The sequence below is a fragment of the Gossypium hirsutum genome, chromosome A09 (genome assembly GCF_007990345.1).
Source record: "Gossypium hirsutum isolate 1008001.06 chromosome A09, Gossypium_hirsutum_v2.1, whole genome shotgun sequence".
In the NCBI taxonomy this organism is placed as follows: Eukaryota; Viridiplantae; Streptophyta; class Magnoliopsida; order Malvales; family Malvaceae; genus Gossypium; species Gossypium hirsutum.
In genome coordinates, this window is record NC_053432.1 from 72205479 (window position 1) to 72232471 (window position 26993).

The 26993-nt window shown below is 35.2% G+C and overlaps 1 protein-coding gene and 1 non-coding gene across 2 annotated transcripts; one reads left to right on the plus strand and one right to left on the minus strand.

Annotated features, from left to right (window-relative positions):
- Positions 1-10695: 10695 nt before the first annotated feature.
- Positions 10696-10801, minus strand: LOC121207477 (small nucleolar RNA R71). Its single transcript, XR_005902566.1, has one exon. It is a non-coding gene; the product is annotated as a small nucleolar RNA R71 (small nucleolar RNA).
- Positions 10802-20792: 9991 nt separating this feature from the next.
- LOC107889460 (ABC transporter G family member 22) lies at positions 20793-26547 on the plus strand. The gene is made up of 11 exons (XM_041076636.1): positions 20793-20920; positions 21339-21749; positions 22922-22992; positions 23277-23512; positions 23659-23814; positions 23920-24103; positions 24213-24521; positions 24704-24991; positions 25137-25421; positions 25508-25615; positions 25780-26547. Exons 2-11 carry the CDS (start codon positions 21350-21352, stop codon positions 25999-26001), a joined length of 2259 nt encoding a protein of 752 aa, XP_040932570.1. The 5' UTR covers positions 20793-20920; positions 21339-21349; the 3' UTR covers positions 26002-26547.
- The last annotated feature ends 446 nt before the right edge of the window (positions 26548-26993 follow it).

The following is a 26993-nucleotide window of genomic DNA, read 5'->3' on the forward strand; positions in this document are numbered from 1 at the left end:
TTGAGATCAAAACTAAAATTTGAAATTTGAAATTCGAAATTCGAAATGTTCTAAGACTAGATTTGATTAAATTAGAGTACAAGAATTAAATATACAACTTACATATAGGATAAATAACAAAATTTGACGGATTATACTTTCCATATCCATGTATAAATATACGAAGGTTGTTTTCTTTAGGGAGATTAGTTAATATGTAGCTTTTTAAAGGTAGGTTTTTGAAAGAATTTATATAAATTATTAAAAGACAAATAATTTCATAACAATATTAGTTTTTAAAAAGAATTAGACATTTTTTAATTGAGTATATAGATTAAAAAGTATGGGTATCACGTTGGATAGTTGAAGAGGTACTATAAAGGTTGAGACTGATGCTGGGTACTCTGTTGTTGGTTAGAGTTGAGAAGTAATTTTCAAGTGGTTTGAGTAGGCTGTTGAGTTTGTCTTTGGGTCGAAGGGAGTTTTGAGTTTTAGTTTGCAGCATTTGCTGGTACAACAGTGGAAGAATGAACCGCGGTGGTTCGATCCATACTCATTGCACCAATTGTTGATACAAGGTTTCAACAGGTGAGATTGTAAGCAGGAAAATGTGGTGGATATAGAATGGTTGGTTCACCTATGAAAGTTAGAGAGACGAAGTAAGAGGTTTAGGAAGGAAAGAAAGGAGAAGACAAGAAAGAGAATACTCAGGTTTTTCTTGAGGAAAAAGAGATCCTATTCTCTCTCATGCCTTGAGTTATATATAGGAGGGTGCCTTCTTGTTTGGTAATGTCATGTAGTCGATAGTATGAAGGGTAGGCTTGTTCATGCAGTCGGCTAGATGGTAAGGCTGTTTCAAATTAGTTGTCACCACATGTGATACTCTGTGGTCCTACTATAACATTCTTTATGTCGAGATTCTACGAAATTGTTGTGTCTCTGTGGTCCTATGAAAGGATTGTAGCAAATCGTTTATAAGGTAACTTAGGTAGGGCTCACGGGAGATCAGTCATGAACAATCCTTAATAGAAGGTCCTTGATAGGCCATCTCATATTCTGTCACGTGTCATTGTCAGAGTATGAGTACAACTGATAAAGGATGAGAAGGATGAACGCGAAAGTGGATCGTAAAGTTTGTCAAATCGCGGATTTGACTTAAGGCTCTAGACGTTCAGAAAGAAACTTGGATTTTGACACAACCCAAAACGAAATTGAATCCAAGTCAGGTAAAACAATTAAAATAAATAACTAAAATAAAATAATAAATCAAAGATTAAGGAAGCGAATAAAGAAGATAAATGGAAAGATAGAATGTGGCGTATAAAAGTTCTAAGAAGCCTTGGAAACACAAAAAATTCACAACCCCCTTCAAGCGGCTCTAATTTCCCCTCCAAGATAGAAACCTTGGCAAGAAAAAGTTTGAAGATAATCCCCACAATTTAAAAAGATTGTTAACTCTTAAACTTAAGAGAAATTCTTGAAAAGAAAAACCCAGAGAGAATTTATTAACTCAAAAGAGAAAGAGAATAATAATGAATTGTCTGAATTGTGTACAATGCAAAAGCCTATATATAGGCTAGCTAAATAAATCTAAATAAAACTCTAAAGTATACTAGAACTCTAATTTAATCTAAACAAGAAATAGTTTTAAACTAAATTTTCTTGTTAAAATACTTAATAATTATAAAAAATTCGTAATAAAATCATAATAAAATCATAATATATGATAAATATAATATTGAGTTTATCTATAATAAAAATTAATGCCTAAAACCCAAACCCAATATGATTTAGACTCTAATTAAAAATCCGAAACTTGTAATTCCCGTCATAATCCCGTTTAGAAATTTTGCTCGCGCAGTCTTCACTAAAACGGTCATAACTTGAGCTTCCGAACTCAAAATCGAGTGATTCAAAATGCATTTCGGAGCTAAGAGATTAATCTTCAAACGCCATGAGACATCTCAATCCAGAAATACTAAGATCCTAACCAAAAAGTCGTCGCAAGTATGCTGGTTTCCCAAGCCTAAAAATTGGCAATTTTAATGATCGGAATCTAATAAATTTTACCCTATCTGTGCATGTGTTAACAACAAATATATATAAATATGAATTGAATTGAAATTATTTGATTCGAAGACAAAATTGACCAATTTGTGACGTTTGTGATGATTAAAGATGATGATAAGGCTTAAAATACAAGTTAAGTGAGAAGGTGTTATCACCATCATATCATATATGGAAGAAATTGGCAAAACTAGTTTTAGTTGACGCAGAAAAGAAAAAGAAATATCAAAAATAGAAAAGAAATAAAAAACAGCTTTTGTACAAAGCTCCAAAAGTAATAAAGAATTGGCTTCCCTAATAAAGAGGTAATGTAGTCAATAATTAAACCATCGCAGACATCAAACAAACAATTGCAAGTCCTCGTCTTTGTCTGGATGTACCCCTTCTTCATTAGGCGGCACTCACCTCTTTTATTCGTCCGCTTCTACTCGGATTGTAATTTGGATTTTTCTTTTAAAAAAGAAAATAAAAGAAAATTCCCTTCTTTTCTTGTTTCTCCATGATTTTGGATTAATAGTCAATGAGGAGCATGCCTTGATTTTGAGCGATTCGTTTGGTTGTGTAATATATTTAGATTTATTTTGATATATTCGAATTTATTATAATTTAGATCAAAGATAAAGTTCAGGGAGATCGGCGGGGCAAGTATTAACAATTCATTTTAAGTTCCTTAATCATTCGAATAAATGTAAATTTATAATTTTAATCTCTCCTAAAAATTAATTATGTAATCTAAGCCATTTTATATATATATGTATTTTTTTTAATTTTGCCCCTCACAATTTTTAAATTGTATCTCACCTTCAAAACAAAATTTCTGACTTCGTGTCTTAATTAGATTATGTTTGATATGTGCTTTGTAATGATTAATTTTACTTGAAATAATTTAGATGTATTATCTTTGTATTTTTCAACTAATACTTGTACCCCTTTCCAAAAACTATTTTTATATAATTATATTTAAAATTTAAATAAATTTTTATTGTTTAAAATGATTAGATCATGTCGGTTAACATTTATAAAAAAAATTGTAGGCTCTGTAATAGATGTAGGAGTACTCCTACCACTCAAATAATAAAATAATTAATCAAGGTTTAACTCCATTACATTTTAAAACTTAAATTTGTTAATACTTAAATAAGGTTTTAAACCCAGAGTCAGTAAACACAGTTCAGACTCTAACTAAGCTAAATTTTCGTCCTATTGTTTTAGACAATATAAATGATTAAAACGATGATCGATTGATTCATTAATTGCTAACTAAGCTAATGAACCTATACTAATTATATTGTTTGCCACTCTTAGTTAGGAATCTCTTCTCAGTCTCATCCTAAATTAAAAGATACCATCTAAGCTTTATTTTTTGTCTCATCTAGGCATATAGCTCTCCTCTTAGTCTTACTATTCAACATCATTATATCGAACTATCTAATGATAAACTCTCCTTTCAATCCCGTTTATCTAAATTTTTCACTAGAGACATCAATTCTAGTGTATTAAGCATTCGGCATAAAAGAACAACCAAACAATCAAGCATAGACTTTAACTTAGTTTAATAATCAATTCATCAATTAACCAACAAGTAATATAATCACAAAATAAAGCTTAACTCCCAAATAGACATTTCATTGAACAATTGATATGCACAGTAAAAAAACAAGGGTAAGAAATATTCATTTAGATGTGGAACCAATGACACCCAAAAGCTTGACTCATTTTCTTTTACAAAAAGTCTTTAACAAGAAAAAAAAAATAAAACAACAAAAGTAAAATATACTTAAAAAAAAGAAGAAGGAAAACCTAACCTTAAAATGAAAAGAAAAGAAAACATAACCTAACACTACGGAAACTAAAAAGAAAATGTTCAGCCAACAAAATCTGAAATCAAAAGCTTATAAAGTGGTATTTATAGTCTTCTAACATTTAATCTAACATTGTCCATTATGCCCTTAAATGAAAACAAAGACTTAAAGACTGTTTAGATACAAAATTACCTTTGCAAAGTTTTCACCCATCAAGCAACGGTATCACGGTACCCAAGCTCTGGTATCGTGATACCCATGACAGTATTAAATTAGGATGTCTTAGGGTGTCCCAGTATCGCGATACCCATGCTTGGTATCACGATACCGCTAGAGTGACCTCACTTTTCTTCATGTCAACATTGTCAAGGGTATCACGACTTTCATGCTTCAATATCGTGATACCCCATTCTAGATGATGTTTTCTTCAAGTTCGGGTCATTATCAACTCCCTACACCATTAAATCATATTATTAGGCTTCCCATGGAAAAATTAGCCATTTTGGATCTCAAAAGAGCATAAAACTCACAAAAATAATTTATTAACAACAAAAACTAAAAATAAATAAAAGTAAATAAAAGACATCTAAATTGCTTGAGAATAAACTCTTTAAATGTAATGGAGAGCCTAATTTGACGTATCAAATTACGACAGATTAGAGCCGATGACGAGTGATGTGAACTTTTGGTTTGTATCTCTATGACTTGAGACTAATTTAGTTATTGTATATTCATGAAATTTTGCATTACATAATATTGAGGTGAGTTATTAATGGTTATTAAATTGAAATGCTATGGTAGAAATTAAATATCAAGACAAAGATTAAATTGAATAGGATAGAAAGTTGTATGACTTAACTAATATAAGAAATTGGTATGAAATTGAGCTGAATTATGTTATGTTATATGATGAAATGATGAATTAAAGTTGAATTGAGAATGATGGGATATAAATTGAACTATGTGATGAAATTGGAAATTGGTTATTCTATTAACTGCTTAGGTCTGTACTTTGATTTATTCAATGATGCACTTATGTGCCAGTATAATTGCTTCAGTATATCTGATGGTGCACTTACGTGCCAGTGTATTTTCTTTGGTACATCCAATGATGCACTTACGTGTCAGCATGATTGCTTCGGTTTATCCAATGATGCACTATGTGTACCAGCATATTTCCTTCAATTTATCTGATGAGCACTATAGTGCCACTTTGAAATGTAAATTGACTAATTTGAGTATCCATCTTGAAAATTTGATGATGTAAGTTTGAAATGTTAAGCAAATTGGCTTACTTAATGGAATATACATACTTACATATATATAGATGAACTTATACAAGTTACAATTTGAGTTCACATACTTATTGCCATGCTTTTATGTTGAATTATAATTTCTTAAATCATAAAGGTACCACTGAGTCCTATTGCTTAGCTTACAATTTGTTTTCTCCATATGTAGGTTTAGGTATTCCTTGAAGCCCTAGAACTTGAAGTCAACATCTAAACGACCATTTTCAACTAAAAAAAGTTAGTAAAGTACCCTTTCAATTGTAAATGGCATGTACCAAGTGTTTAAGTTGCTTTTGTATCGAAAATGGTCAACTTGGAACTTAGTTACTTAATGTCATTTTGAAGTTTTGGATTTGGCATTAATGAAAAAATTTAAAGGAGTACTTAACACAAGAGAGGAAGATAACCAAAATCAATTCACTGTTATTAACTTTAACAATTATGCCTTTATATAGGCTTACATAGAAATTAAATCGTGGAAGTAAGATTATCCACTAATAGACTAATGAAAACAGAATAATCTCATAAAAATTAAACAAACTTATTTAACTAACAAACTTGCTAAAAATAGGAGTCAACAAACTAACCATAACACTTAATAAAAAAATAGAAATGAGGTGTGATTAATTTTCCATCAATCCCTCCCTTAAACTGAAAGCAGATTTCCAATTTAAGCAATTTCATCATGTAGTCCCTCCCTTAATGTGCAAACTCCCAGCAACTTTCTCAACTTTATGAACCTTTCACTCTTGAGAGGTTTGTTGAAAATATCAGCAACTTGATCCTTATTTCTGCAATAAACAACTTCGATAATTTGCTTCTTCGTGAGATCTCTCAAGAAATGAAATTTTACATCTATGTGTTTCGTTCTTCCGTGTAAAATAGGATCCTTTGACAATTTTATAACTGAATTGTTGTCACAATAAATTGGAGTAGGTTCTTTCTGTGGAAAAAAAAATCCGCAAGAATGTTTCTTAGCCAAATTGCTTGAGTAGCACATGTAGTGGCTACAACATACTCTGCTTCGGTGGTTTACAGAGTAACAATCAATTGTTTTTTTAAATGACCAAGAAATAATCCCTTATCCTAGCATGAACACATACCCGAAGTGCTTTTTCAATCATTTGTATTCCCTGCAAAATCACTATCAGCGAATCTAATGAGATTAGACTTTACTCCTTTCTTGTATAAGATCCCATAATCCGATGTCCCTTGTAAGTAGCGAAGAATTCTTTTAGCAATAAGAAAATGCATCTCATTTGGGTGTTCCATGAACCTACTAATAAAAGTAACGGAATGTATAATATCAGGTCGTATGGCTGTCAAGTATATCAAACTTCCCACGAGTTGTTTGTATAAAGTGCTGTCAATCTTCTCACCAGAAGGATTTTTCTCTAATTTCAGCCCCAGCTCAGTGGAAGAGGCCACAGAATTGCAATTCTTCATCCCAAATCTGTCTAAAATTTCCTCGACATACATCTTCTGTGAAATAAAAATTCCACAACCTGATTGATATACTCCAATACTAAGAAAATAATGTATTAACCTAAGGTTAGACATATCAAATTCTTTCATCATTGATTGTTTAAATTTATCAAGCATTATTGAATCATTCCCAGTATAAATTAAATCATCTACATACAAGCATATAATAACAATCTTCTTATTATCAACTTTACAGTAAAGAGTATGTTCATATGGACACTTCTTAAAACTTGCTGAAATAAAATAAGCATCTATTTAACTATACCAGGCTCTCGGAGCTTGTTTCAGCTTGTTTAGTGCCTTTTTTAATCTATATACCTTCTGTTCACTACCATATTTCACATAACCAGGAGTTTGATCGATAAATACCTGTTCTTCCAACTCCCCATGTAGGAAAGCTGACTTTACATCAAGTTGTAGAATCAACCACGAGTTTTGTGCTGCTACTGCCACCACCGGTCTGATTGTGTCAAGTAGAGCCACAAGAGCATATACTTCTTTGTAATCAATATCAAATTTTTGCTTGTAGCCTTTAACTACTAAACGAGCTTTATACTTGTCAATGTCACCATTTTTTTTGAATTTGGTCTTGTAAACCCATTTAACTCCAATTGGCTTTTGTCCTCTTGGAATATCAGTTAACTCCCAAGTGTCATTTTTTCAATTGCAGCAATCTCGTTATCCTTAGCTTCTTGCCATTTCAAATATTTATAAACATCATCGAAATTCACAGGATCACAAATTGCAAATAAAGCAAAAAGTGTCTGAGGATTTTTATCATCTTCAGATTGATTCTCACTGACCACATAATCTTTCATGCATACTAGCTTTCTTCTGTTTCTTTTACCATGCCCGTTCTATTGATCTGTTCAATTGTAGGTTGTTCCATTTCTAGTTCTGTGATCTCATCACTAAAATCAACTAGAATTTGCCTTAACTTTTGGTTGTCATTGTTTTCTTCCCACGGCCAGAACACCCGCTCATCAAAAACTACATCACAACTGATAATAATTTTTTTGGTTGTGAGGTTATATAGTTTGTAGGGTTTAGACGTATTGCTAATGGCAAGAAAAACACACTTCTTAGCCTTGTCATCAAGCTCTGTCCTCTTTTGATCTGACACATGAGAATAAGCAACACATCCGAACACCCTGAAATAACGCACATTTGGTTGTCGACCTGACCAAGCTTCTTTCGGTGTCATATTTCGAACAACATGTGTAGGGCTTCTGTTTAAAACATGAACACTTCAACTCACTGCCTCCAGCCAAAAAGCTTTTAGAATATTACTTCTTTGTAAGAGACTTTGAACAATATTTAAAATTGTTCGATTCTTCCTTTCACTCACTCCATTTTGTTGAGGAGTATAAGCTACAGTGAGTTGTCTATGGATCCCATTACAGTCACAAAACCTTACAATTTCTTGAGAAAGATATTCTTCTCTACAATCACTGCGAAGAGCTTTAATTAACATTCCAACTTTCTTTTCAACCAGCGCTTTAAAGCTCTTAAAAGCTAAAAATGCTTTAGGTTTTTCATGTAGAAAGTAAACCCAACTCTTTTGACTGAAATCATCTGTGAATGTTATAAAATAACGCTTACCTCTATTTACAGTTGGATTCAGTGGTCCGCGATGTCAGAGTGAACCAGTTCAAGCTGTTTTGAGGCTCTCCAAGCTTTTTCTTTTGGAAAACTATCTCGAGGCATTTTTCCCACAACACAATCTTCACATACTATTGAAGGAATATTGAATGTAGGGAGACCAGCAACTATCTTTTTTTTGCTGTAGTTTTTGCAGTCCTCCAAAGTTCAAGTGCCGGAATCTGTAATGCCAAAGCCACGCCAAACTTGTTTCTTTTATTGAAAAACAAGGATGGTCATGTTTAATATGTTGGATATGCAATGGAAAAAGCTTATTGGCCGTCATGGTGACTTTAGCAATCAACCCAAGATTGACGTATTGGATCTTGCACACTCCATCCTTGAAATCACCTCATAGCCCTTTTCTTGGGGCTGATTGATAAACCGTAAACTATACATATTTTTATCCCATGCTTGGCATATATATGAATGATTTTTCCTTAGTTTTAGTGAATTTGATGCTCCTAATCCTTTAATTTCATGTTTTATACTCAGGAGAACTAAAGATAACAAAAAGAGCGAGAAACGGGCCAAAAATGGACCAATTAGGCTTAAAACAGTACTTTACACGGCCTAGGCACTTCCATACGGGTAACCGACATTCCCGTGTGAGGCACACAGGCAGACAACACGCCCGTGTGTCATGGCCATGTTGACATCAATCCAAGTCTGAATTGCAGACGGTTTGAGTACTTGCATATGGCCTTGTCCTTGTCGAGCCCAAGTCTAGTTCTACTCGAAAAAGGTCACTTTTGAGGGTTTTGAAGCATTCTAAAGCCTATATAAACACCCTAAAAGAGGATTAAAGGGGACATGCAGAGTTGGAGGAGAAAAATATTCGAGAACAGCCATCGAAATCATCTCAGAGCCAAGATCTACATCAAGACTGAAGATTTCCATCCAATTTCCTATAAGTTCTTTAGGTTTCTTTATGTTTTGTTGTTTTCTAAACTTTGAAATGTTTTCCATTATTATTATGAACTAAACTCCCTAAATACCTAAGGAAGATGAAACGTAATACGAATCTTATTACTCTTTGATTTATATGATAAATACTTATTCTTATTCTTAATTGTGAGTTTTAATCCTTGCTTTAATATTTTAGGATATTAATTCAGGTTTTTGATGTGCTTATTTAGCGGAGAAAAAGTCCCTGTTTAAGAGTAGATCATTCATAATTAAGCAGAGTTGCATGCAATCCTAGAGATAGGACGACATAAATCTGTCGGATTAGAGTCAAATCTAATGAGGGAATCCATAGATCGAGTTAATGCGACAATAGAGGTTTTAATTAGAAAAAGATTTCAATTAATCAATCTAGAGTCAGTTGTTTTTAGTCTCGAAAGGGATCTTAAGGTAAATCAGGGATTTCTACGGAATAAGCCAAGTGAATAAATCGTCTAAGTCAAAGGTAATAAGTGAAGTCTAGGTGGATTCTTTCTTGGGTACTTTCTTCTCAATCGATTTTTCAAAAGTATTTTCCAACTTTCATCTCTGTCGTAATCTTAGTTAAATTAGATAATTAGTTTAGTTTAAAAACACACTTTAAATTTTAGGCTAGATAATAAAAAGGTAGTAATTACTAGTACTTTTAGTCCTTGTGGATACGATATTTTCGATCTCACCATAACTATACTACTGTTCGATAGGTGCGCTTGCCTTAAGTCGAATTTTTAGTTAGTTTAACGACCATCAAGTTTTTGGCGCCATTGCCGGGGACTAAGATGTTAGGAACGCTTAATTTTTATTACTTTAGCCATTTTTTTATTGCAATTTAATTTAATTTTTAATTTTTCTTAAATTAATAAAATTTCTTTTATTTTACTTCTGGCAGGTTTTTATAGTTTATGATTAGAAGAAATTTGTCAGGGCCCCTACTTTTTTACAGTGAGATCGAAAGCACAGCTCGCAGAAACTGATGAGAAATAAGGCGAAGCCTACGATACATAGAGGAAGGACAAGAAGACGAAATTCAAACCACAACCAAGGAGATGGCTGATAATCAAAATAATCCGTTACCTCTTGTGACTGTTGCAAACCCAGTAAATCAAGATCCTGCTCCTCGTGCTATGTATGGTTATGTGAAACCTACTTTAACAGGAGCTGAATCGAGTATAGTTAGACCTGCTATTGCTGTAAATAATTTTTAACTGAAACCTAACACAATTCAAATGATACAACAATTTGTTCAGTTTGATGGTTTGCAGGACGGGGATCCAAACACTCATTTGGTGAATTTTTTGGAATTTTGCGACACTTTTAAGATCAATGGCGTCTCTAACAATGCCATTCGCCTTCGGTTGTTTCCATTCTCATTGAGGAACAAAGCTAAACAGTGGTTACACTCGTTACCATAAGGGTTAATCACTACTTAGGAACAAATGACCGAAAAATTTTTACTTAAATATTTTTCGCCGGCTAAAATGACTAAATTGAGGAATGATATCTCTTCTTTTGTGAAGATGGATCTAAAAACTCTGTATGATGCATGGGAGAGATACAAGGCTTATTAAAAAGGTGTCCTCACCATGGGTTACCTCTATGGCTGCAGGGTCAGACGTTTTACAATGGTGTGAACCCTTCAACAAGGCAACTGATCGACGCAGCCGCCGGTGGAACATTGAACAACAAAACACCTGAAGCGGCTTATGAATTTGTTGAAGAGATATCATTGAATAACTATCAGTGGCAAGTCATGAGAACGAACCGACGAAAGCTATCGGTGTTTTCAACCTCGACACGGTTACTATGCTATCTAACCAGGTAAAACTTTTAAATAAAAAGATGGACGAGTTGTATAGTTCTACTCAGGTACATCCAGTGATGAGGTGTGATTCAAGTGGAGGAGGAGTACACACAGATTATCCAACCTTAACCCTAGCATCAATGGGGAACAAGTCCACTATATGGGTAATAATAATTCTAGACCTCAAAATAACCCATACAATAACACTTATAATGCAGGTTGGAGGAACTATCCGAATTTCTCGTGGGGTGGTCAAGGAAATCAAAGGCCACAACATCCCCCAAGTTTTCAACAACCACCTTACCAGCAGGAAAAAAAACAGAACCTTGAAGAGATACTCACAAAATTCATCTCGGTGTCAGAAACTCGTTTTCAGAATACCGAAACAGTGTTTAAGAATCAGCAAGCGTCGATTTAAGGGCTCGAAACTCAAATAGGATAGCTTGCTAAGTTGATCTTTAAACGACCACAAGGTAGCCTACCAAGCAACACTGAAACTAACCCAAAAGAGCAACTTCATGCCATTACCGTACACAATAATGAAGGGTTAGTTGAGGATAAACCGAAACCAAGGTAAGACCATGTGGTAGATAACGGTAAGGTTGATGTAAGTAAAGAGTATAAACCCCGTATGCCATACCCTAAGGCGACAAGAAAAGACCACATGGACGAACAATTTGGTAAATTCTTTAAATTATTAAAGAAATTACATATTAACTTACCGTTTCTTAAAGCCCTTCCGCAGATGCCAAACGCAGTTAAATTTTTAAAGGAGCTCTTAGTAAATAAACGGAAGTTGGATGAGGCGTCGTATGTGGAGTTGAACACAGTTTACTCAGCCATTCTACAGAATAAGCTACCCAACAAGTTGAAAGATCCAGGGAGTTTTACGATTCCTTGTTTAATTGGTAGTTTAAATGTTAACAATGCTTTGGCTGATTTAGGGGCAAGTATTAATGTCATGCCCTATAAAATGTTTAAACAACTCGGTCTTGGGAAACCCAAACAAACTAGGATAAGCATTCAATTAGCAGATAAAACAATTAGATTTCCTAGAGTTATTATTGAAGACGTGCTGGTCAAAATTGATAAATTTATATTCCAGTTGACTTTGTTGTCTTAGATATGGATGAGGATAGTGATGTACCTTTAATTTTAGGAAGACCCTTTTCAGCAACTGCTAGGTCTATCATTGATGTTAGCACAGGTAAATTGATACTTCGTATAGGTGATGACACGATTAATCTCCAAGCTCGTGATTCTGCTAAAATATCTAGTAATTGAGATGATTCAGTTAATAATGTTACAACTCAAACTTCTTTGTAGGAGTGTCCTAGGAAGAACGTGATGGAGCATCATTCTAATCCATGCCACAAAAATAGAGCGACTCACGAAAAACGAAGGCTTCAAATCGATAAACTAGGTGAATGGCGAACACATGTCAAGAAGAAACCAAAAGCATACGAAAAATCATAGAGACACCACGATGAGTGTAGGGATGAAACAAAGTACATTAAAGTTGGGGATAAAATATTGTTAGATGAAAAGGACCCCCGAATTATAACTTTAGAGCACAATATAAAGGGAGCGACTCCCTTCACGGTAATAAACATCTTCCCACATGGTACAGTCGAGGTAACACATACTAAATTTGAAACTTTTAAGGTAAATAATACTCGACTCAGACCTTATTTTGGTAAAATTGATAGCAGAAGTGAGGAGTTCCAACTCCTCAATCCGCCGTAATCATGCGAATGATAGGTAAGTCCAGCTTAGACTCTAAATAAGCTCTTCTCGAGAGGCAACCCGAGTACTAACATCACTAACTAGTTTATTTTAGCTATTTTTAGTATTTTTTGTGCAGGTACAGTGGCCCACACGGCCTGGACACACGAGTTAAAAATTTTTCAAGTATCGAGCCACACGGCCGTGCGACACGGCCATGTGAAGAACACAGCCTGGACACACGGGCGTGTCCTAGGCCGTGTGAAAATTGAAGTTAATTTTTCAAATTTTAAATAAGTAAGGGAGCCACACGGGCAAGGCACACAGTCGTATGTTCGAATACACGGGCGTGTGGGGTACCACACGGGCGTGGAGGAAGCGAATAACATCGCACACGACAATGCGATACGACCGTGTGAACCACACGGGACCGCCACACGGGCGTGTCCTCAGGCCGTGTGACGATTAGACATTGAAATTTCGCGATAAACACGGGCTGGACGCGAGCCACAAGGGCGTATGGCACGGCCGTGTGGCCCAACACGGGCCTTACACAACAGTGCCCCTTTTTAAAACCCCCCAAACCCTAATTTTTTCCCTTTGTCTTCTTCCTCAATTCTCCCTTCTTAGCCGCCATACCCCCACGCCCCTACATCGCGCCACACGGTCTATCTCCCTACGCTCGTGTCCTGCCCCTCCCCCCCACCGTTGGCAATTGCACCAACTTCGATCAACAGCTCTATGTACCACCGTGCACACCCCGACCACTATTTTTGGGTTTCCTCTCTTACCCTCAACTGTTTTAGTTATTTATTCCTTTGTTATTTTTTAGTCATTCTTCTATTTTAATTTTAGTTTATTTTCTTTACTTAGTTTTTTTTCTCCTTATTATTTTTGTTATTTTTCATTCTATTATGTTAGCATTTTTATGATTATTTTTTATGATTATTACTATTACTTTATTAGTTCTCTGATTTGTCAGCTTTATTTCTATTTGATTAGTATTAGTACTAGCTTCCATCGATTCTTGTTTCATTTTTATGCTTTCATACTTTTTGTTTTTATTCGATTATTCTATTATTCTAGTCTTTTTTATAGTTAGTGTTAGAGAATCTTCTTTTTAGGACTATAGCTTTATTACTTTAGAATTTTATTTCTGTTGACTCATGGTTCAATATTTGGTGATATTTAACTTCTATTTTTTTGTAGGCCTATAATGACAAACACACGAGGCAAGAAAATTGCCGTTCCCGCTTCAAAAAAGCGGAAGGGTCCTGGCGCAATCTCCTCAGGTGCTTTGATCGAAGCTCGCCACCCACTGCTTCGATTCTCCTCCAGCCCACAAGACGACCTGTTTCAGCTACTACGTGTACGACCATTAGGAGTGGGCCGATGTATTGACTGGGCCACTTTGGAGTAGGTCCAATTTGCTCACCTCGTTCGATTTCATCTGGATACCGCCCAATAGGATCGGTTCTTTGCAATCATCGAGCCCACATATTCAGAGCTGACATTAGAGTTCTGCACTACTTTCCACCTACAGCACGTGATGAACACACATGACAAGGCTGGTACTATCATTTTTAGACTTGGTAGACTTGTCAGGTATATGAGTGTACCCGAATTTGGAGCTGCTTTGGGCCTTTACACGGAGGAGTTCATGGCTTCAGAGAATTTTCTACAACTTCACCGTCACATACACTATTCATCATCTTACTGTTGGACTGACCTTACGGCGAACACAGTTCCCTATGACGCAAGTCGCTCGAAAGCGACTTCTCTCCTTCCAGCACTGCGCTATATCCATGCCATCTTGGCTCATACTTTGACTGGGAGGAGAGAGAGCACTGGAGTAGTTAGCACCACCGATGCGTACTTCCTATAGAGCATGAATTTTATCGCCCTCACATTTCGCCACCAGACGGATCACCATAGGAAGGGCCCCATTTGCCTTAGCCCTTACGTGACTCGCCTCACTCGACATTTCGGTCTCTTCGACACTCCAGAGATGTCATCGACACTCACATTAGTTGGCCAGATGTTTTCGCAGGGAATTTCCAGTATGATCCAATGCGGATGATAGAGCAACATCGTGGAGTCGACCCTCCTCAGTACAGACTCGTCCACTCTACTGACCAAGACGAGCTAGAGGACATTACTGACGATGTTTCTCCCTCTCACGAGGACCTACCTCCACCACCACCATCGCGTCACCAACCTCTTGCTGCCAGTTTGACAGATTTATCCGAGCGATTCACTCGTTTTGAGTAGTAGTGTTTTGAGCGATTCGACAGCATCGATGCTACTCTCCTATAGATTTGCCATCACCTCCATATCTCTTCTCCAAAGCCACCGGCCCACGACTCTGATGATGGAGACCTTTGAGTCCCTTTATTATACTATTACTTTTTTTTTATTTTTATTTAAATTTTATTGTGTCTTATTTATTTTTGAAGACTTATGTTTTATAATTTAAACTCTGCTTATCTTTATGATTATTATCGAATTATCCCTTAATTCTCTTCCACAGTGGTGTTTATTTTCTTATTAGTAACTCAGAATCATGCCTTTTATTTGGCTTTCTCTACAATTCTTGTTCTCGCTACTCCAAGGATCTCATCTAAATATTTAGGGTAGTTTCGCTTCTCTCCCTCTCTTCTAATATTATACTTATATTGTTATTAACTATCTTTGTACATTGAGGACAATGTACATCTTAAGTGTGGGGAGGTTATCTATGTGATTATCAGAAAATCCCTGAATTTTTATCTTGTTCTCAAATAATTTTCTCATATCATTATTGGAGTAAATTTTGATTGATCTATGATTTTTATTGATATGTTTTGAATTAAATCATAAGTAACTGTGCATTGATTGTTTAAACTTTAAGACATTAGAGAAAAAAGTACGATAAGTTGAAATTTTTGAGAATTAAAATTGCTAGGTTGTTTACCTGAATTGAGGTATTATCTTGAAGTTCTGAATTTAAAGGATTGACATCAAATACCCATAATTTTCGTGAGATTTTGAGCATTTTAAAAGCATATATCTTTCTTGCTCACTGATTTTATTGGTTATGAGTGTGTCAACATTAAATTGTTATTCTAGAACTTGCATCGATTATACATGTCAAGACCACACCTTTGATTTAATATACTAAAATGATAAAGGCACTTAAGTTTTAACCCATTTACCACATAAAAAGCCTACCCTCATAATTAACCCTTAGTGAACCCCTTTGAGCTTAACAAACTATTTTTTTTTAAATTTACCCTAAATTGTAACCCCTATATCATACTTTTTGATTTGTTTAGAATTTTTCTTAATTTATTGAGTCCCTTTTTGTCGAGATTTGATTTGGTTAATTGCCTAACTATTTTCTTCGAATCTTATAATTTCCTCTTATACTTGTATTTGTTCTTGTTCTTAAAAAAAAACATATATGCATATTGGTAGTAATTTTTTGTTTTTGAGCGTAAGTATTTAATTCCATATTCTGAGAAGAAGCTTATGTTTATTTAATTGATGTTAGTTATTTTTCCAGTTAGGTAATTTATCAATTTAATCTTGATTCTAACATTTTTTTCAGCTTGTATCCACACCTTTAACCCAAAGCCCCGTTACAACCCTTTAAAGACCTTTTGATTTGTGTATCATCTCATTTATAGTGGTGGAGATTCGATTTTCATGCAAGCCTATGGTAATAACTTTTCGTGTTTGACTAATGTATGCTTAATCATTGAACCTTAAACACAATGGGTGATTTGAGTGAACCTTTGTGAGGATGTCAATTAATGTCAATTTGGAATTAAAGATAATTACTTAGATAAAGGGGGATGCCTATAATTTTATGATTGAAATGCTCAACTTTGACTATTTGAAACTTTAATGTTCTTTTAGTTAAATTTTCAATGTATGACTGCTTGTGGATTATTTTGAATCATTATTGATGAGAATTATAAGTTGAGAAGAATTTATTTTGATTGTGAGTTGAGGATTTTGGTTGAGGACAAGCAAATGCTTAAGTGTGGGGATGTTTGATAAATCGTAATCTATACATATTTTTACCCCATGCTTGACATATTTATGAATGATTTTTCCTTGGTTTTAGTGAATTTGATGCTCCTAATCTTTTAATTTCATGTTTTATACTCAAGAGAACTAAAGATAGCAAAAAGAGCGAGAAACGGGCCAAAAACGGACAAATTGGGCTTAAAACAGTGTTTCACACAGCTTAGGCACTTCCACACGGGTAACCCAAACCACACGCCTGTGTGTCATGGCCGTGTTGACATCAATCCAAGTCAGAATTGCACACGGTTTGAGCACTTGCACACGGCCGTGTCCCTGTCGAGCCCAAGTCTAGTTCTACTCGGAAAAAGGCCACTTTTGAGGGTTTTGAAGCATTCTAAAGCCTATATAAACACCCTAGAAGAGGATTAAAGGGGACACGCAGAGTTAGAGGAGAAAATATTCGAGAACAGCCATCGGAATCACCTCGAAGCCAGGATCTACATCAAGACTGAAGATTTTCATCCAATTTCCTAGAAGTTCTTTGGGTTTCTTTATGTTTTGTTGTTTTCCAAACTTTGAGATGTTTTCCATTATTATTATGAACTAAACTCCCTAAATACCTAAGGGAGATGAAACCTAAGACGAATCTTATTACACTTTGATTTATATGATAAATACTTGTTCTTATTCTTAATTGTGAGTTTTAATCCTCGCTTTAATATTTTAAAATATTAATTCAGGTTTTTGATGTGCTTATTCAGTGGAGGAAAAGTCCCTGTTTAAGAGTAGATTATTCATAATTAAGCGGAGCTGCATGCAATCCTAGAGATAGGACGACATAAATTTTCCGGATTAGAGTCAAATCTAATAAGGGAATCCATAGATCGAATTAATGCGACAATAGGGGTTTTAATTAGGAAGAGATTTCAATTAATCAACCTAGAGTCAGTTGTTTTTAGTCTCGAAAGGGATATTAAGGTAAATCAGGGATTTCTACGGAATAAGTCAAGTGAATAAATCGTCTAAGTCAAAGTAATAAGTGAAGTCTAGGTGGATTCTTTCTTGGGTATTGTCTTCTTAATCGGTTTTTCAAAAGCATTTTCCAACTTGCATCTCTGTCGTAATCTTAGTTAAATTAGATAATTAGTTTAGTTTAAAAACACACTTTAAATTTTAGGCTAGATAATAAAAAATAGTAATTACTAGTACTTTCTTGTGGATACGATATTTCCGGTCTCACCATAACCATACTACTTTTCGATAGGTGCGCTTGGCTTAAGTCAAATTTTTAGTTAGTTTAACAACCATCACTGACCCACGCTAAGTAAATTTTTCTTTAGATCCGGAACATAGAAAACATTAGAAATACTTTGGACAGATGAGAACTTTGTTTGGATTTTTACCTTTCCTCGTCCTTGGACAGTAACGAGAGAGTTATCACCAAACATTACTGTTGTTTGAAATGTCTCATCGAGCTCAGAGAATGCTGATTGGTCTCCACACATATGATTGCTACAACTTGTATCAAGATACCATAAATTCTTTCGAGTCTCCTTATTCGAATCACATATTATTAATAGGGTACCTTCTTACTCTTTCTCTTCATCAGTTGTTGCTGCAAAATTTACCTTTTCTCTGCCACAGCCTCTACCATTCCCTCTTTAATGGCCTCGACATCGACCTCCGTCACTGTTTCAATTCAGGTTGGTATAGCATTCACTACGATAATGAGCAAACCTGTGACATCGAAAACATTTAATCTAGGATTTGTCTATAGCTTTTTGCTTCTTATCAGGTATGCGATGATCCTAAACATTTCTCATCTCATCGACGCTTCTTCCCCTTCATTTGTTGTTACCATGCCCAGAATTTTTGTGAGTCAATAGTGCCTGCAGTGCTTGCTCCTCACTCTCTTGTAAAACAAATTTTAACTCATGAATCACTAATAAGTTCTCTAACTCATCAATAGAAAAAACATCGAGGTCTTTTGATTCCTCAATTGAGTAAACAATAAAATTATATTTCGGCAATAAGGATCGTAAAATTTTTTCAATAACAGCAACATCTCCAAGTTGTTCTCCATGAGTACGACAATTGTCATTGTTTTGGAGAAATAATCTGAAATAGTCTCTTTTGGCTTCATGCACAAATTCTCAAATTCCCCTCGTAACGTTTAAGCAGTACACGCTTTGCCCTTACATTGCCTTGATACTTCTTTTTCATTGAGTCCCAAATATGTTTTGTCGTATCCTTGCAAAGAATCATTTCAAGGATTGAACGATCAATTGCTTGGAACAAATAATTTTTTTACCTTCAAATCTTTTAGCTTTGGTGCATCAATCTCCATCTTCTGTGTATCTATCAAACTAGTTCCAGCTTCTAGCTCTTAGATTCCATCCTCAACAACAGACCAATATACTTTTAACCTTAAGAAATTTTCCATGAACATGCTCCAATGATTGTAATGACCATCAAAGCGAGGAATAGCAGGTTGAACAAATCTATTGGAATCACTTGAATGTTGCGACATCGTATCTAGAACACAACACAAAACACTCTAAACCTAGCTCTGATATCACTGATATAAAAAAATTTAAAGCAGTACTTAACATAAGAGAGGAAGATAACCAAAATCAATTCACTATTATTAATTTCAACAATTATGCCTTTATATAGGCCTATAGAGAAATTAAATCGTGGAAATAAGATTCTCCACTAACAGGCTAATGAAAATAGAATAATTCCATAAAGATTAAACAAACTTATTTGACTAACAAATTTGCTAAAAATAGGAGTCAACAAACTAACCATAACACATAAAAAAAATAGAAATGTGGTGTGATTAAATTTCCATCAAGTATGTTTTGCCTTTTATGCTATTGTAATAGTGTTTTTTAGTTTTAAATGAGATTATATGGGTTAATACAGGTATGTTAAACTTGTTTCAAAATGGTCCTTTTTTAATACAGGTATGTGATTAAATTTCTGAAGTCGCGATGAGAAACAACAAAACTTTAAGTGGTGATATCGTTACTCGAGGTCATGACGAGCACCAAATAGAGAGTCATGTTGCGATGAGGAAACCTCAACATTGTGACGTCAACCCAACAATTTTAAATTGTTACAATTTGGTCCTAATTCGACCTTAGGTTAGCAATAGAGCTTTTGTAAGCTCGTATAAGACTCGAAAATAAACACAAAACAATTTATATTCATATTTAACTTATATTGGGATTTTTTATGTTATAAATTGAACTGTGAATTGATCGTAGTTGCTCTGGCAACGAATGTAACACATTGTAACTCGGACCTAACGATAAAACCAGGTATGAAGTATTTCACCAATCGTCCCAAACCATCCACCCAAAAATCACCTAAACAAATTTCATTTCATCTTTTTCATTTCATAAACTAATTTATTTTATTTTTTTATTATCTATAAATTAGAAACTTAAAAAAGTCTCAAGTTTTAATTATTAAAATATTCAAACTTTTATTTTTCATTTTCTTGTTTATTAAGATTTTCTTATCGTATTAAATACTTGCAGTCACTCCAAATATATCGTATTTGAGTTGTGACAAAGCCAATTGTCAACGTATCACGATGTTCTATTGATACTGAGGCTAAAACTTTTATTGTAATGATAAAACTTGTCCTTCATCATCTACCATGAGTGTTTGTTATTTTTTCCCCTAATTTATATAATTCCATTCATCGAATGAACCAATGAATTTACTTAAAAAAAACCTTGAAAGTTAACATCAAACTAATATATATATATTTTAGAAAAAAGAAAATTTCCATATAAAAAGAGCTGCTAGATATACACGTGTACGATAAAAATACAACACCCAATGGGGAGTGATGGATGCTGCTACACACATACGTATCTTATATTATTAATTAATCAAAGTGAAGAAGTTATTATCACAAAATTATTGGATTATATGGCTGTATTTGTAAAGTTGGAAAAGTTCAAGGGTGTTTCCGTAATTTAAATCTTCCGCTTCTTTAATTGCACCTTATAAGTACTAATGGTATGCTGAGAGGGTCATTACAGTTGAAGCACATCAAAGCTCCAAACATAAGGCATAAACTGTTGTTGTTGTTTTTTTTTTTTTTCTTTTCCTTCAGCTTTTCGCTCTTCCTCTGGTTTACCCCGAAAAAGGTAGATCTTAATATTAATTTCATGAAAAATTCAAAACTAAATTATCATCATTTTTCATTGGAAGAACTCTGTGCTTTCCCAAAGCACGTTCCTGTTCCAATGAAAGTGTTTTTCTCTATGGATTTTTCTCATCAAACAAACAAAAGAATTGGGTTATTTTTTTGGCCTCAACATGATGATGAACTAGAAAACCAACATTATAAATTTGCAAAAAATAGTTAAATTAAAGAAATAATTTCGTACCTATATTAAGTTTTTCTTTTTCGTGATTCTTTGGAATTTGTCATATGTTAGTTACCCCAGTTCATGTGGCAACCCATCCTTGCCATACATTTCCTCCTTTCCATCATCTGCAAATTTTTTTTTTGGCCAAAAGCATCAAGAAGACGTTAAAACTTAGTGTTATATGCTCTTGCAGTTGTTTTCTGTATGGAGAAATCGATGAATTCGACAACTTTAGCTCGAACACAATCGGAGCAACTGGTGATTGAGACGCAGGCGGCGGCGACGCCGACGTCCAAGTCACCAACGATGCAAAATGAAGATGCACCGATAACATCGGAAAACATGGGAACTCTGTCGCGGAAGTCAAGCCAGCGGATGGTGGTGGGTGCATCGCCGGGGCGGAGCAGCGGCGGTAACAACAATAACACCCACATTAGGAAGGCTAGAAGTGCTCAGGTGAAGATGGACGTGGAAGAGTTGAGCAACGGGGCTGCTCTCAGCCGCGCCTCTAGCGCTAGCTTGGGCTTATCTTTTTCCTTCACTGGCTTCACCGTCCCACCTGATGAAATCACTGATTCCAAACCCTTCAGCGACGACGATATTCGTAAGTGTATATTTATATTCTTTTATATTATAATCGATGTCACTGAGTTAAATATACACGAACTCATTTAAATAATTAAAATTTTGTTTTTTTTAAATAAAGTAAAATGGTGTTACTCACAACTCTTCATAAATTTTAATTAATTATTTTTTTAAAAAAATTGAATACTTAAATAATCTTAACATGTATTAAAAAAAATTTATGAAGCATCACATCAAACTCCTCATCTATGGGAGATATATGGTTTGATAGTAGACCGTAGGTCAAGTCTAGAATGTGTGTTATTTTAATTACATGGAAAAAAAATATTTTTTTAAAATTCAATATAAAATATATATACATTTATTCCAGTATTTTTAACCATAAATAAATGTTTAATTAAATTATTGAATAAGTAAAATTATTTGATTACATAAATCTGAATCAAAATAAACAAAGTGTGGGGTCATCATGTAGAAAGAATTGTTGTGGATAACATCACACTAATTAATAATTTGATGGTACAAATTGGACCCATGTTTGTAGTTGTACAACTTGCTTCTTTCACAGGGAAGGATCTCTTTGGTTTCTCCAATTTCGCCCACACTCACTCACCTAAATGTTACTTCCACATGTACATACAGTTTTAGACTTTTTGGTTCCAATGTTGTGACTAACTGATTGAAATTGGACCAAAATATATACATTGAAAATGAATCATTATGAAAGATTACGCGTATTTGATTAAAAAAGAGATGCATTATTATTTTTATTGTTTTTTTTAAATTTTCCCATATTATTAATCATTGTCCAAAAAAAAAAAAAAGAAATTTCTCCACCGTTTTCTATTTTATCCCCTCTCTCTACCTTTATTATCTTTATTGCAAAATCTTCTTCTACAATGAGCACATTCAGCAATGACAATGGTGAGATATATCATCAATAAATATACTTTTACGTTTTGTTATTTGGTACCTCATTTAGATATCTTAGTTGAGCTTTACTTTATTGACTATGGTGTAGGTATATGATAAGGTAACTGTAATAAAAATGTTAGGGTAATCTCATCAACATAACTGCAATAGCAGAGGTTTCTAGTATTCAGTCGATATTAGATGTTAAGCGACGAATCACCAAGCAAAACCATTTTCACATATAAGATCTCTTAAGCCTCAAGTAAATTTTCATTGCAGCTGAAGACATTGAAGCTGGCACCTGTAAGCCGAAATTTCAGACAGAACCTACTTTGCCAATATATCTAAAGGTAACACTTTCTGAACATGCAGGATCTTTTCCCCCTGCATTTATTCCTCTTTTAATCTGCACCAGCATCTTCGGATCTTGAAACAAGAACATGGAGGATTGTATTCGAAGTTTAACATGCATAAAACCAAAATTACATGGAAATGGATACGGAGATATGACCCTCCAAATGCACCAGTATCCGAAGTTCAAGTACCAAAGAAGGGTAATTATTACGAGGATATTCGGATGAGTACCAATGAATTTAATTAATGAAGGTTTACTTGTTTTCCTGAAATCGTGCAGTTCAGTGATGTGACTTACAAGGTGATCACCAAAGGAATGACAACTTCTGAAGAGAGGGATATATTGAATGGAATCACCGGTGCTGTAAGTCCTGGGGAAGTTCTGGCACTTATGGGACCTTCAGGAAGTGGGAAGACCACACTTCTTAATCTGCTTGGTGGCAGGTTAATTCAGTCCACTGTACGTGGTTCAGTCACATACAATGATCAACCCTACTCCAAATTCCTCAAAAGCAAGTAGGACTCTCAAACTTTGTTCACTCTTCATCAACTGCACTTTGTGTTGATTTCTTAAGTTCCATTCAAAGTAAATTTAATTCCCTGTTGAACCTACTTAACCTTTCTGCTCATCATCTGTGATGAAAAACATGCGTATGTGGCAGGATCGGATTCGTGACTCAAGACGATGTCCTGTTTCCTCACCTTACAGTGAAAGAAACATTGACCTATACAGCCCGGTTGCGACTGTCCAAGGCTTTATCGAGACAGCAGAAGGAAAAGCGAGCCATAGATGTCATATATGAGTTAGGCTTGGAGAGGTAAATCACTCTCTTATTCACTCTGCTACTGCTATTGAATCTCTGACCAAGTAGAAACATCTAAGTCTATAATAACTTGTTCTTGCAAATGATGTGCATATATAGATGTCAAGACACCATGATAGGTGGCTCATTCGTCCGTGGAGTGTCCGGGGGAGAAAGGAAAAGAGTTTGTATTGGCAACGAGATCATAATCAACCCTTCCCTTCTCTTTCTTGATGAACCAACCTCTGGTTTGGATTCCACAACCGCTTTAAGGACAGTTCAAACATTACAAAACATAGCCGAGGTTTGACATCCCCATATGCAACATCTGAAGCCAATGTTGTAGTTTCAAAAGCTGAAAGCGTGTGTGTGTATTTTCTTGATTCTAAATGTCTTCAGAGTTCTCATTGCAGGCAGGGAAGACTGTGATAACAACAATCCACCAGCCATCAAGTAGACTGTTCCACAAATTCGACAAGTTGATTCTTCTAGGGAAAGGCAGTTCGCTTTACTTCGGGAGAGCTTCGGAAGCAATGGCTTATTTCTCATCTATAGGTTGTTCCCCTCTCATTGCCATGAATCCAGCAGAGTTTCTGCTTGACCTTGCAAATGGGAACATAAATGACATATCTGTGCCATCGGAATTAGAGGACAAAGTACAAGTGGGGAATTCTGAAACTGAAACAAGACACGAGAAGCCACCACCGGCAGTCGTTCATGAGGTAAAGTTTTCTATGGCTCAAAACACTATGAATATAAAATCTTTATCCAAAATCCTCCAAACCCTTATCAGTCTGCTGAAAGGCAAGGTAAATAGACAGCATTTTGAAGGAGCACACATAGCTAATTTCTCAAAAGGCATCAAAACTGTAATCAGCCTAATAACGTTTTCATTTGGAAGTAGTATCTTGTCGAGGCCTACGAGTCGAGAGTTGCAGAAAATGAGAAGAAGAAGCTTATGACTCCTCTTCCCTTGGATGATGAAATTAAGTTAAAAGTGTTTTCTTCGAAACGGGAATGGGGGGCAAGCTGGTGGCAACAATATTGCATCTTATTCTGCAGAGGGATCAAAGAACGAAGGCATGATTATTTTAGCTGGTTGAGAATCACCCAAGTTCTTTCTACAGCAATCATCTTGGGATTACTGTGGTGGCAGTCTGATAGTAAAAGCACCAGAGGCCGTCAAGATCAGGTAAACTCATTATAGCAAACTATGTAATAGTCGCTTTTTTAATTGGTGATGCATGAACCAACAGCTAGGTTCCACTGTAATAGTTGTTTCTTAACTTATCATCACAAAAAATTTGCTGGAATGAGCATATCATGGAACCTTGCAGGCGGGGTTATTGTTCTTCATTGCTGTCTTCTGGGGATTCTTTCCTGTCTTTACCGCAATCTTCACTTTTCCTCAAGAGAGAGCCATGCTTAGTAAAGAAAGAGCAGCTGACATGTACAGATTGAGCGCATATTTTTTAGCGAGGACTACAAGCGACCTTCCACTTGATCTAATATTACCAGTACTTTTCCTTCTGGTAGTCTACTTCATGGCTGGCCTGAGACTGAGTGCCGGCCCCTTTTTCCTCAGCATGCTTACGGTTTTTCTCTGCATCATTGCCGCCCAGGTATGTTGATTTGCAACCACCAGTTAAAAGCATACCAATAACAATTCAAGACTGAGTGTAAAACCATGGCATGGGTGCTTTGACAGGGTCTTGGACTAGCCATTGGTGCCACACTAATGGACTTAAAGAGGGCTACAACTTTGGCTTCAGTAACTGTGATGACCTTCATGCTGGCTGGTGGCTATTTTGTGAAGGTAGGCATTAGGCAACCAAATATTACTCACAAGTTCAAAACTGCATAAAAAATACTAACTTTCATATGATCAATGCAATGAGTTTACTTTGGATAAGCTGCCTGATTACAAGCTTTAAGAGCAGAAATATTAACTCGTCGTGATCATCTTCTTTATTTTTGCAGAAAGTTCCAGTGTTCATTTCCTGGATCCGCTATATGTCTTTCAACTATCATACTTACAAGCTTCTTCTCAAAGTACAATACCAAGACATTACGCCTCCAGTAAACGGGATAAAAACAGACGATGGCTTATGGGAAGTAGGTGCTCTGGTAGCAATGATCTTTGGTTACCGTGTCTTAGCATACCTGTCTTTGCGGGGGATGCAACTTCACCGTGGAGCTTAATGATACAGTGATTTCGAGGAGTGTCTGATAAGAAAAGCTTCTCGTTGCCACTATGTCGAGGCCGTAAGGATAATTCTGAAAAGCTTGGGCATTATCAGAGAGAAGAGTTATAGAAGAGGATCAAGAATCAGCAGCACCTTGGGATTTTACCTTAAGAGTTGGTCAATGCTCTCATATAACAAGGGATAGTTTTGACGAGAATTTCACATCATAGTATAAGCAAAGCAAGCATGAAGATTTTAGTATCAGGAGAATCCTAGTCCTAACATATGCTTTTGAATTAAGGATAAAATAACTTTAACTTCATGGAATTCTTATTCTTAGTCATACACTGAAAGGCAGCCTATCAATTTGTAAGTAACCATTATTCACCATTATCTTTGGAATTTGGTAACCAGTTTATCAACAGAGAGAGCGCTATAGAAAACTGCAAGATGAATGTTAGTATTGAGGCTCTTATCTCTATTTCATGCATCATTTTTCTGCATAAAATAATGTATCAAAAAGATGGTTTCGCAGCTCATAGAAAAGGGTTTCATTGGGTTATGATTGATTGTCTCTGTGTGACATATGTGAAGCTAAGCTTATCAGTTCTGATGAAGAAAACGCAGGGTTTAGGTAGTCTAAACATTTATAGGATGGTCAGGGTTTGCCATCCAACCCAATGTTACCTCAAACAAGGTTCAGTCTGGAACAATAAACAAACATCAGAACGTAATTCATTATTTTTATAAAACGTAATTTGGAAAAAAATATCCTCTGCCCCTCCACTTATATTTTGACACGTGTACTATTTTTTTTTAACTCTTAACTTCGTATGATCAGTCTCCAAAAAAATAATTGGAAACCAATTGAAAGTACAAGCGACTCTAACTTCTAAGCCTAATGCCCGATTCCCCACATATTGGCGTCACTGTAAAACTGATATTTCTTCCACCTTTCCCCCTGGTTTCTGTTCATATTTCTCAATTGTTTCCTCCATATTCCATTAA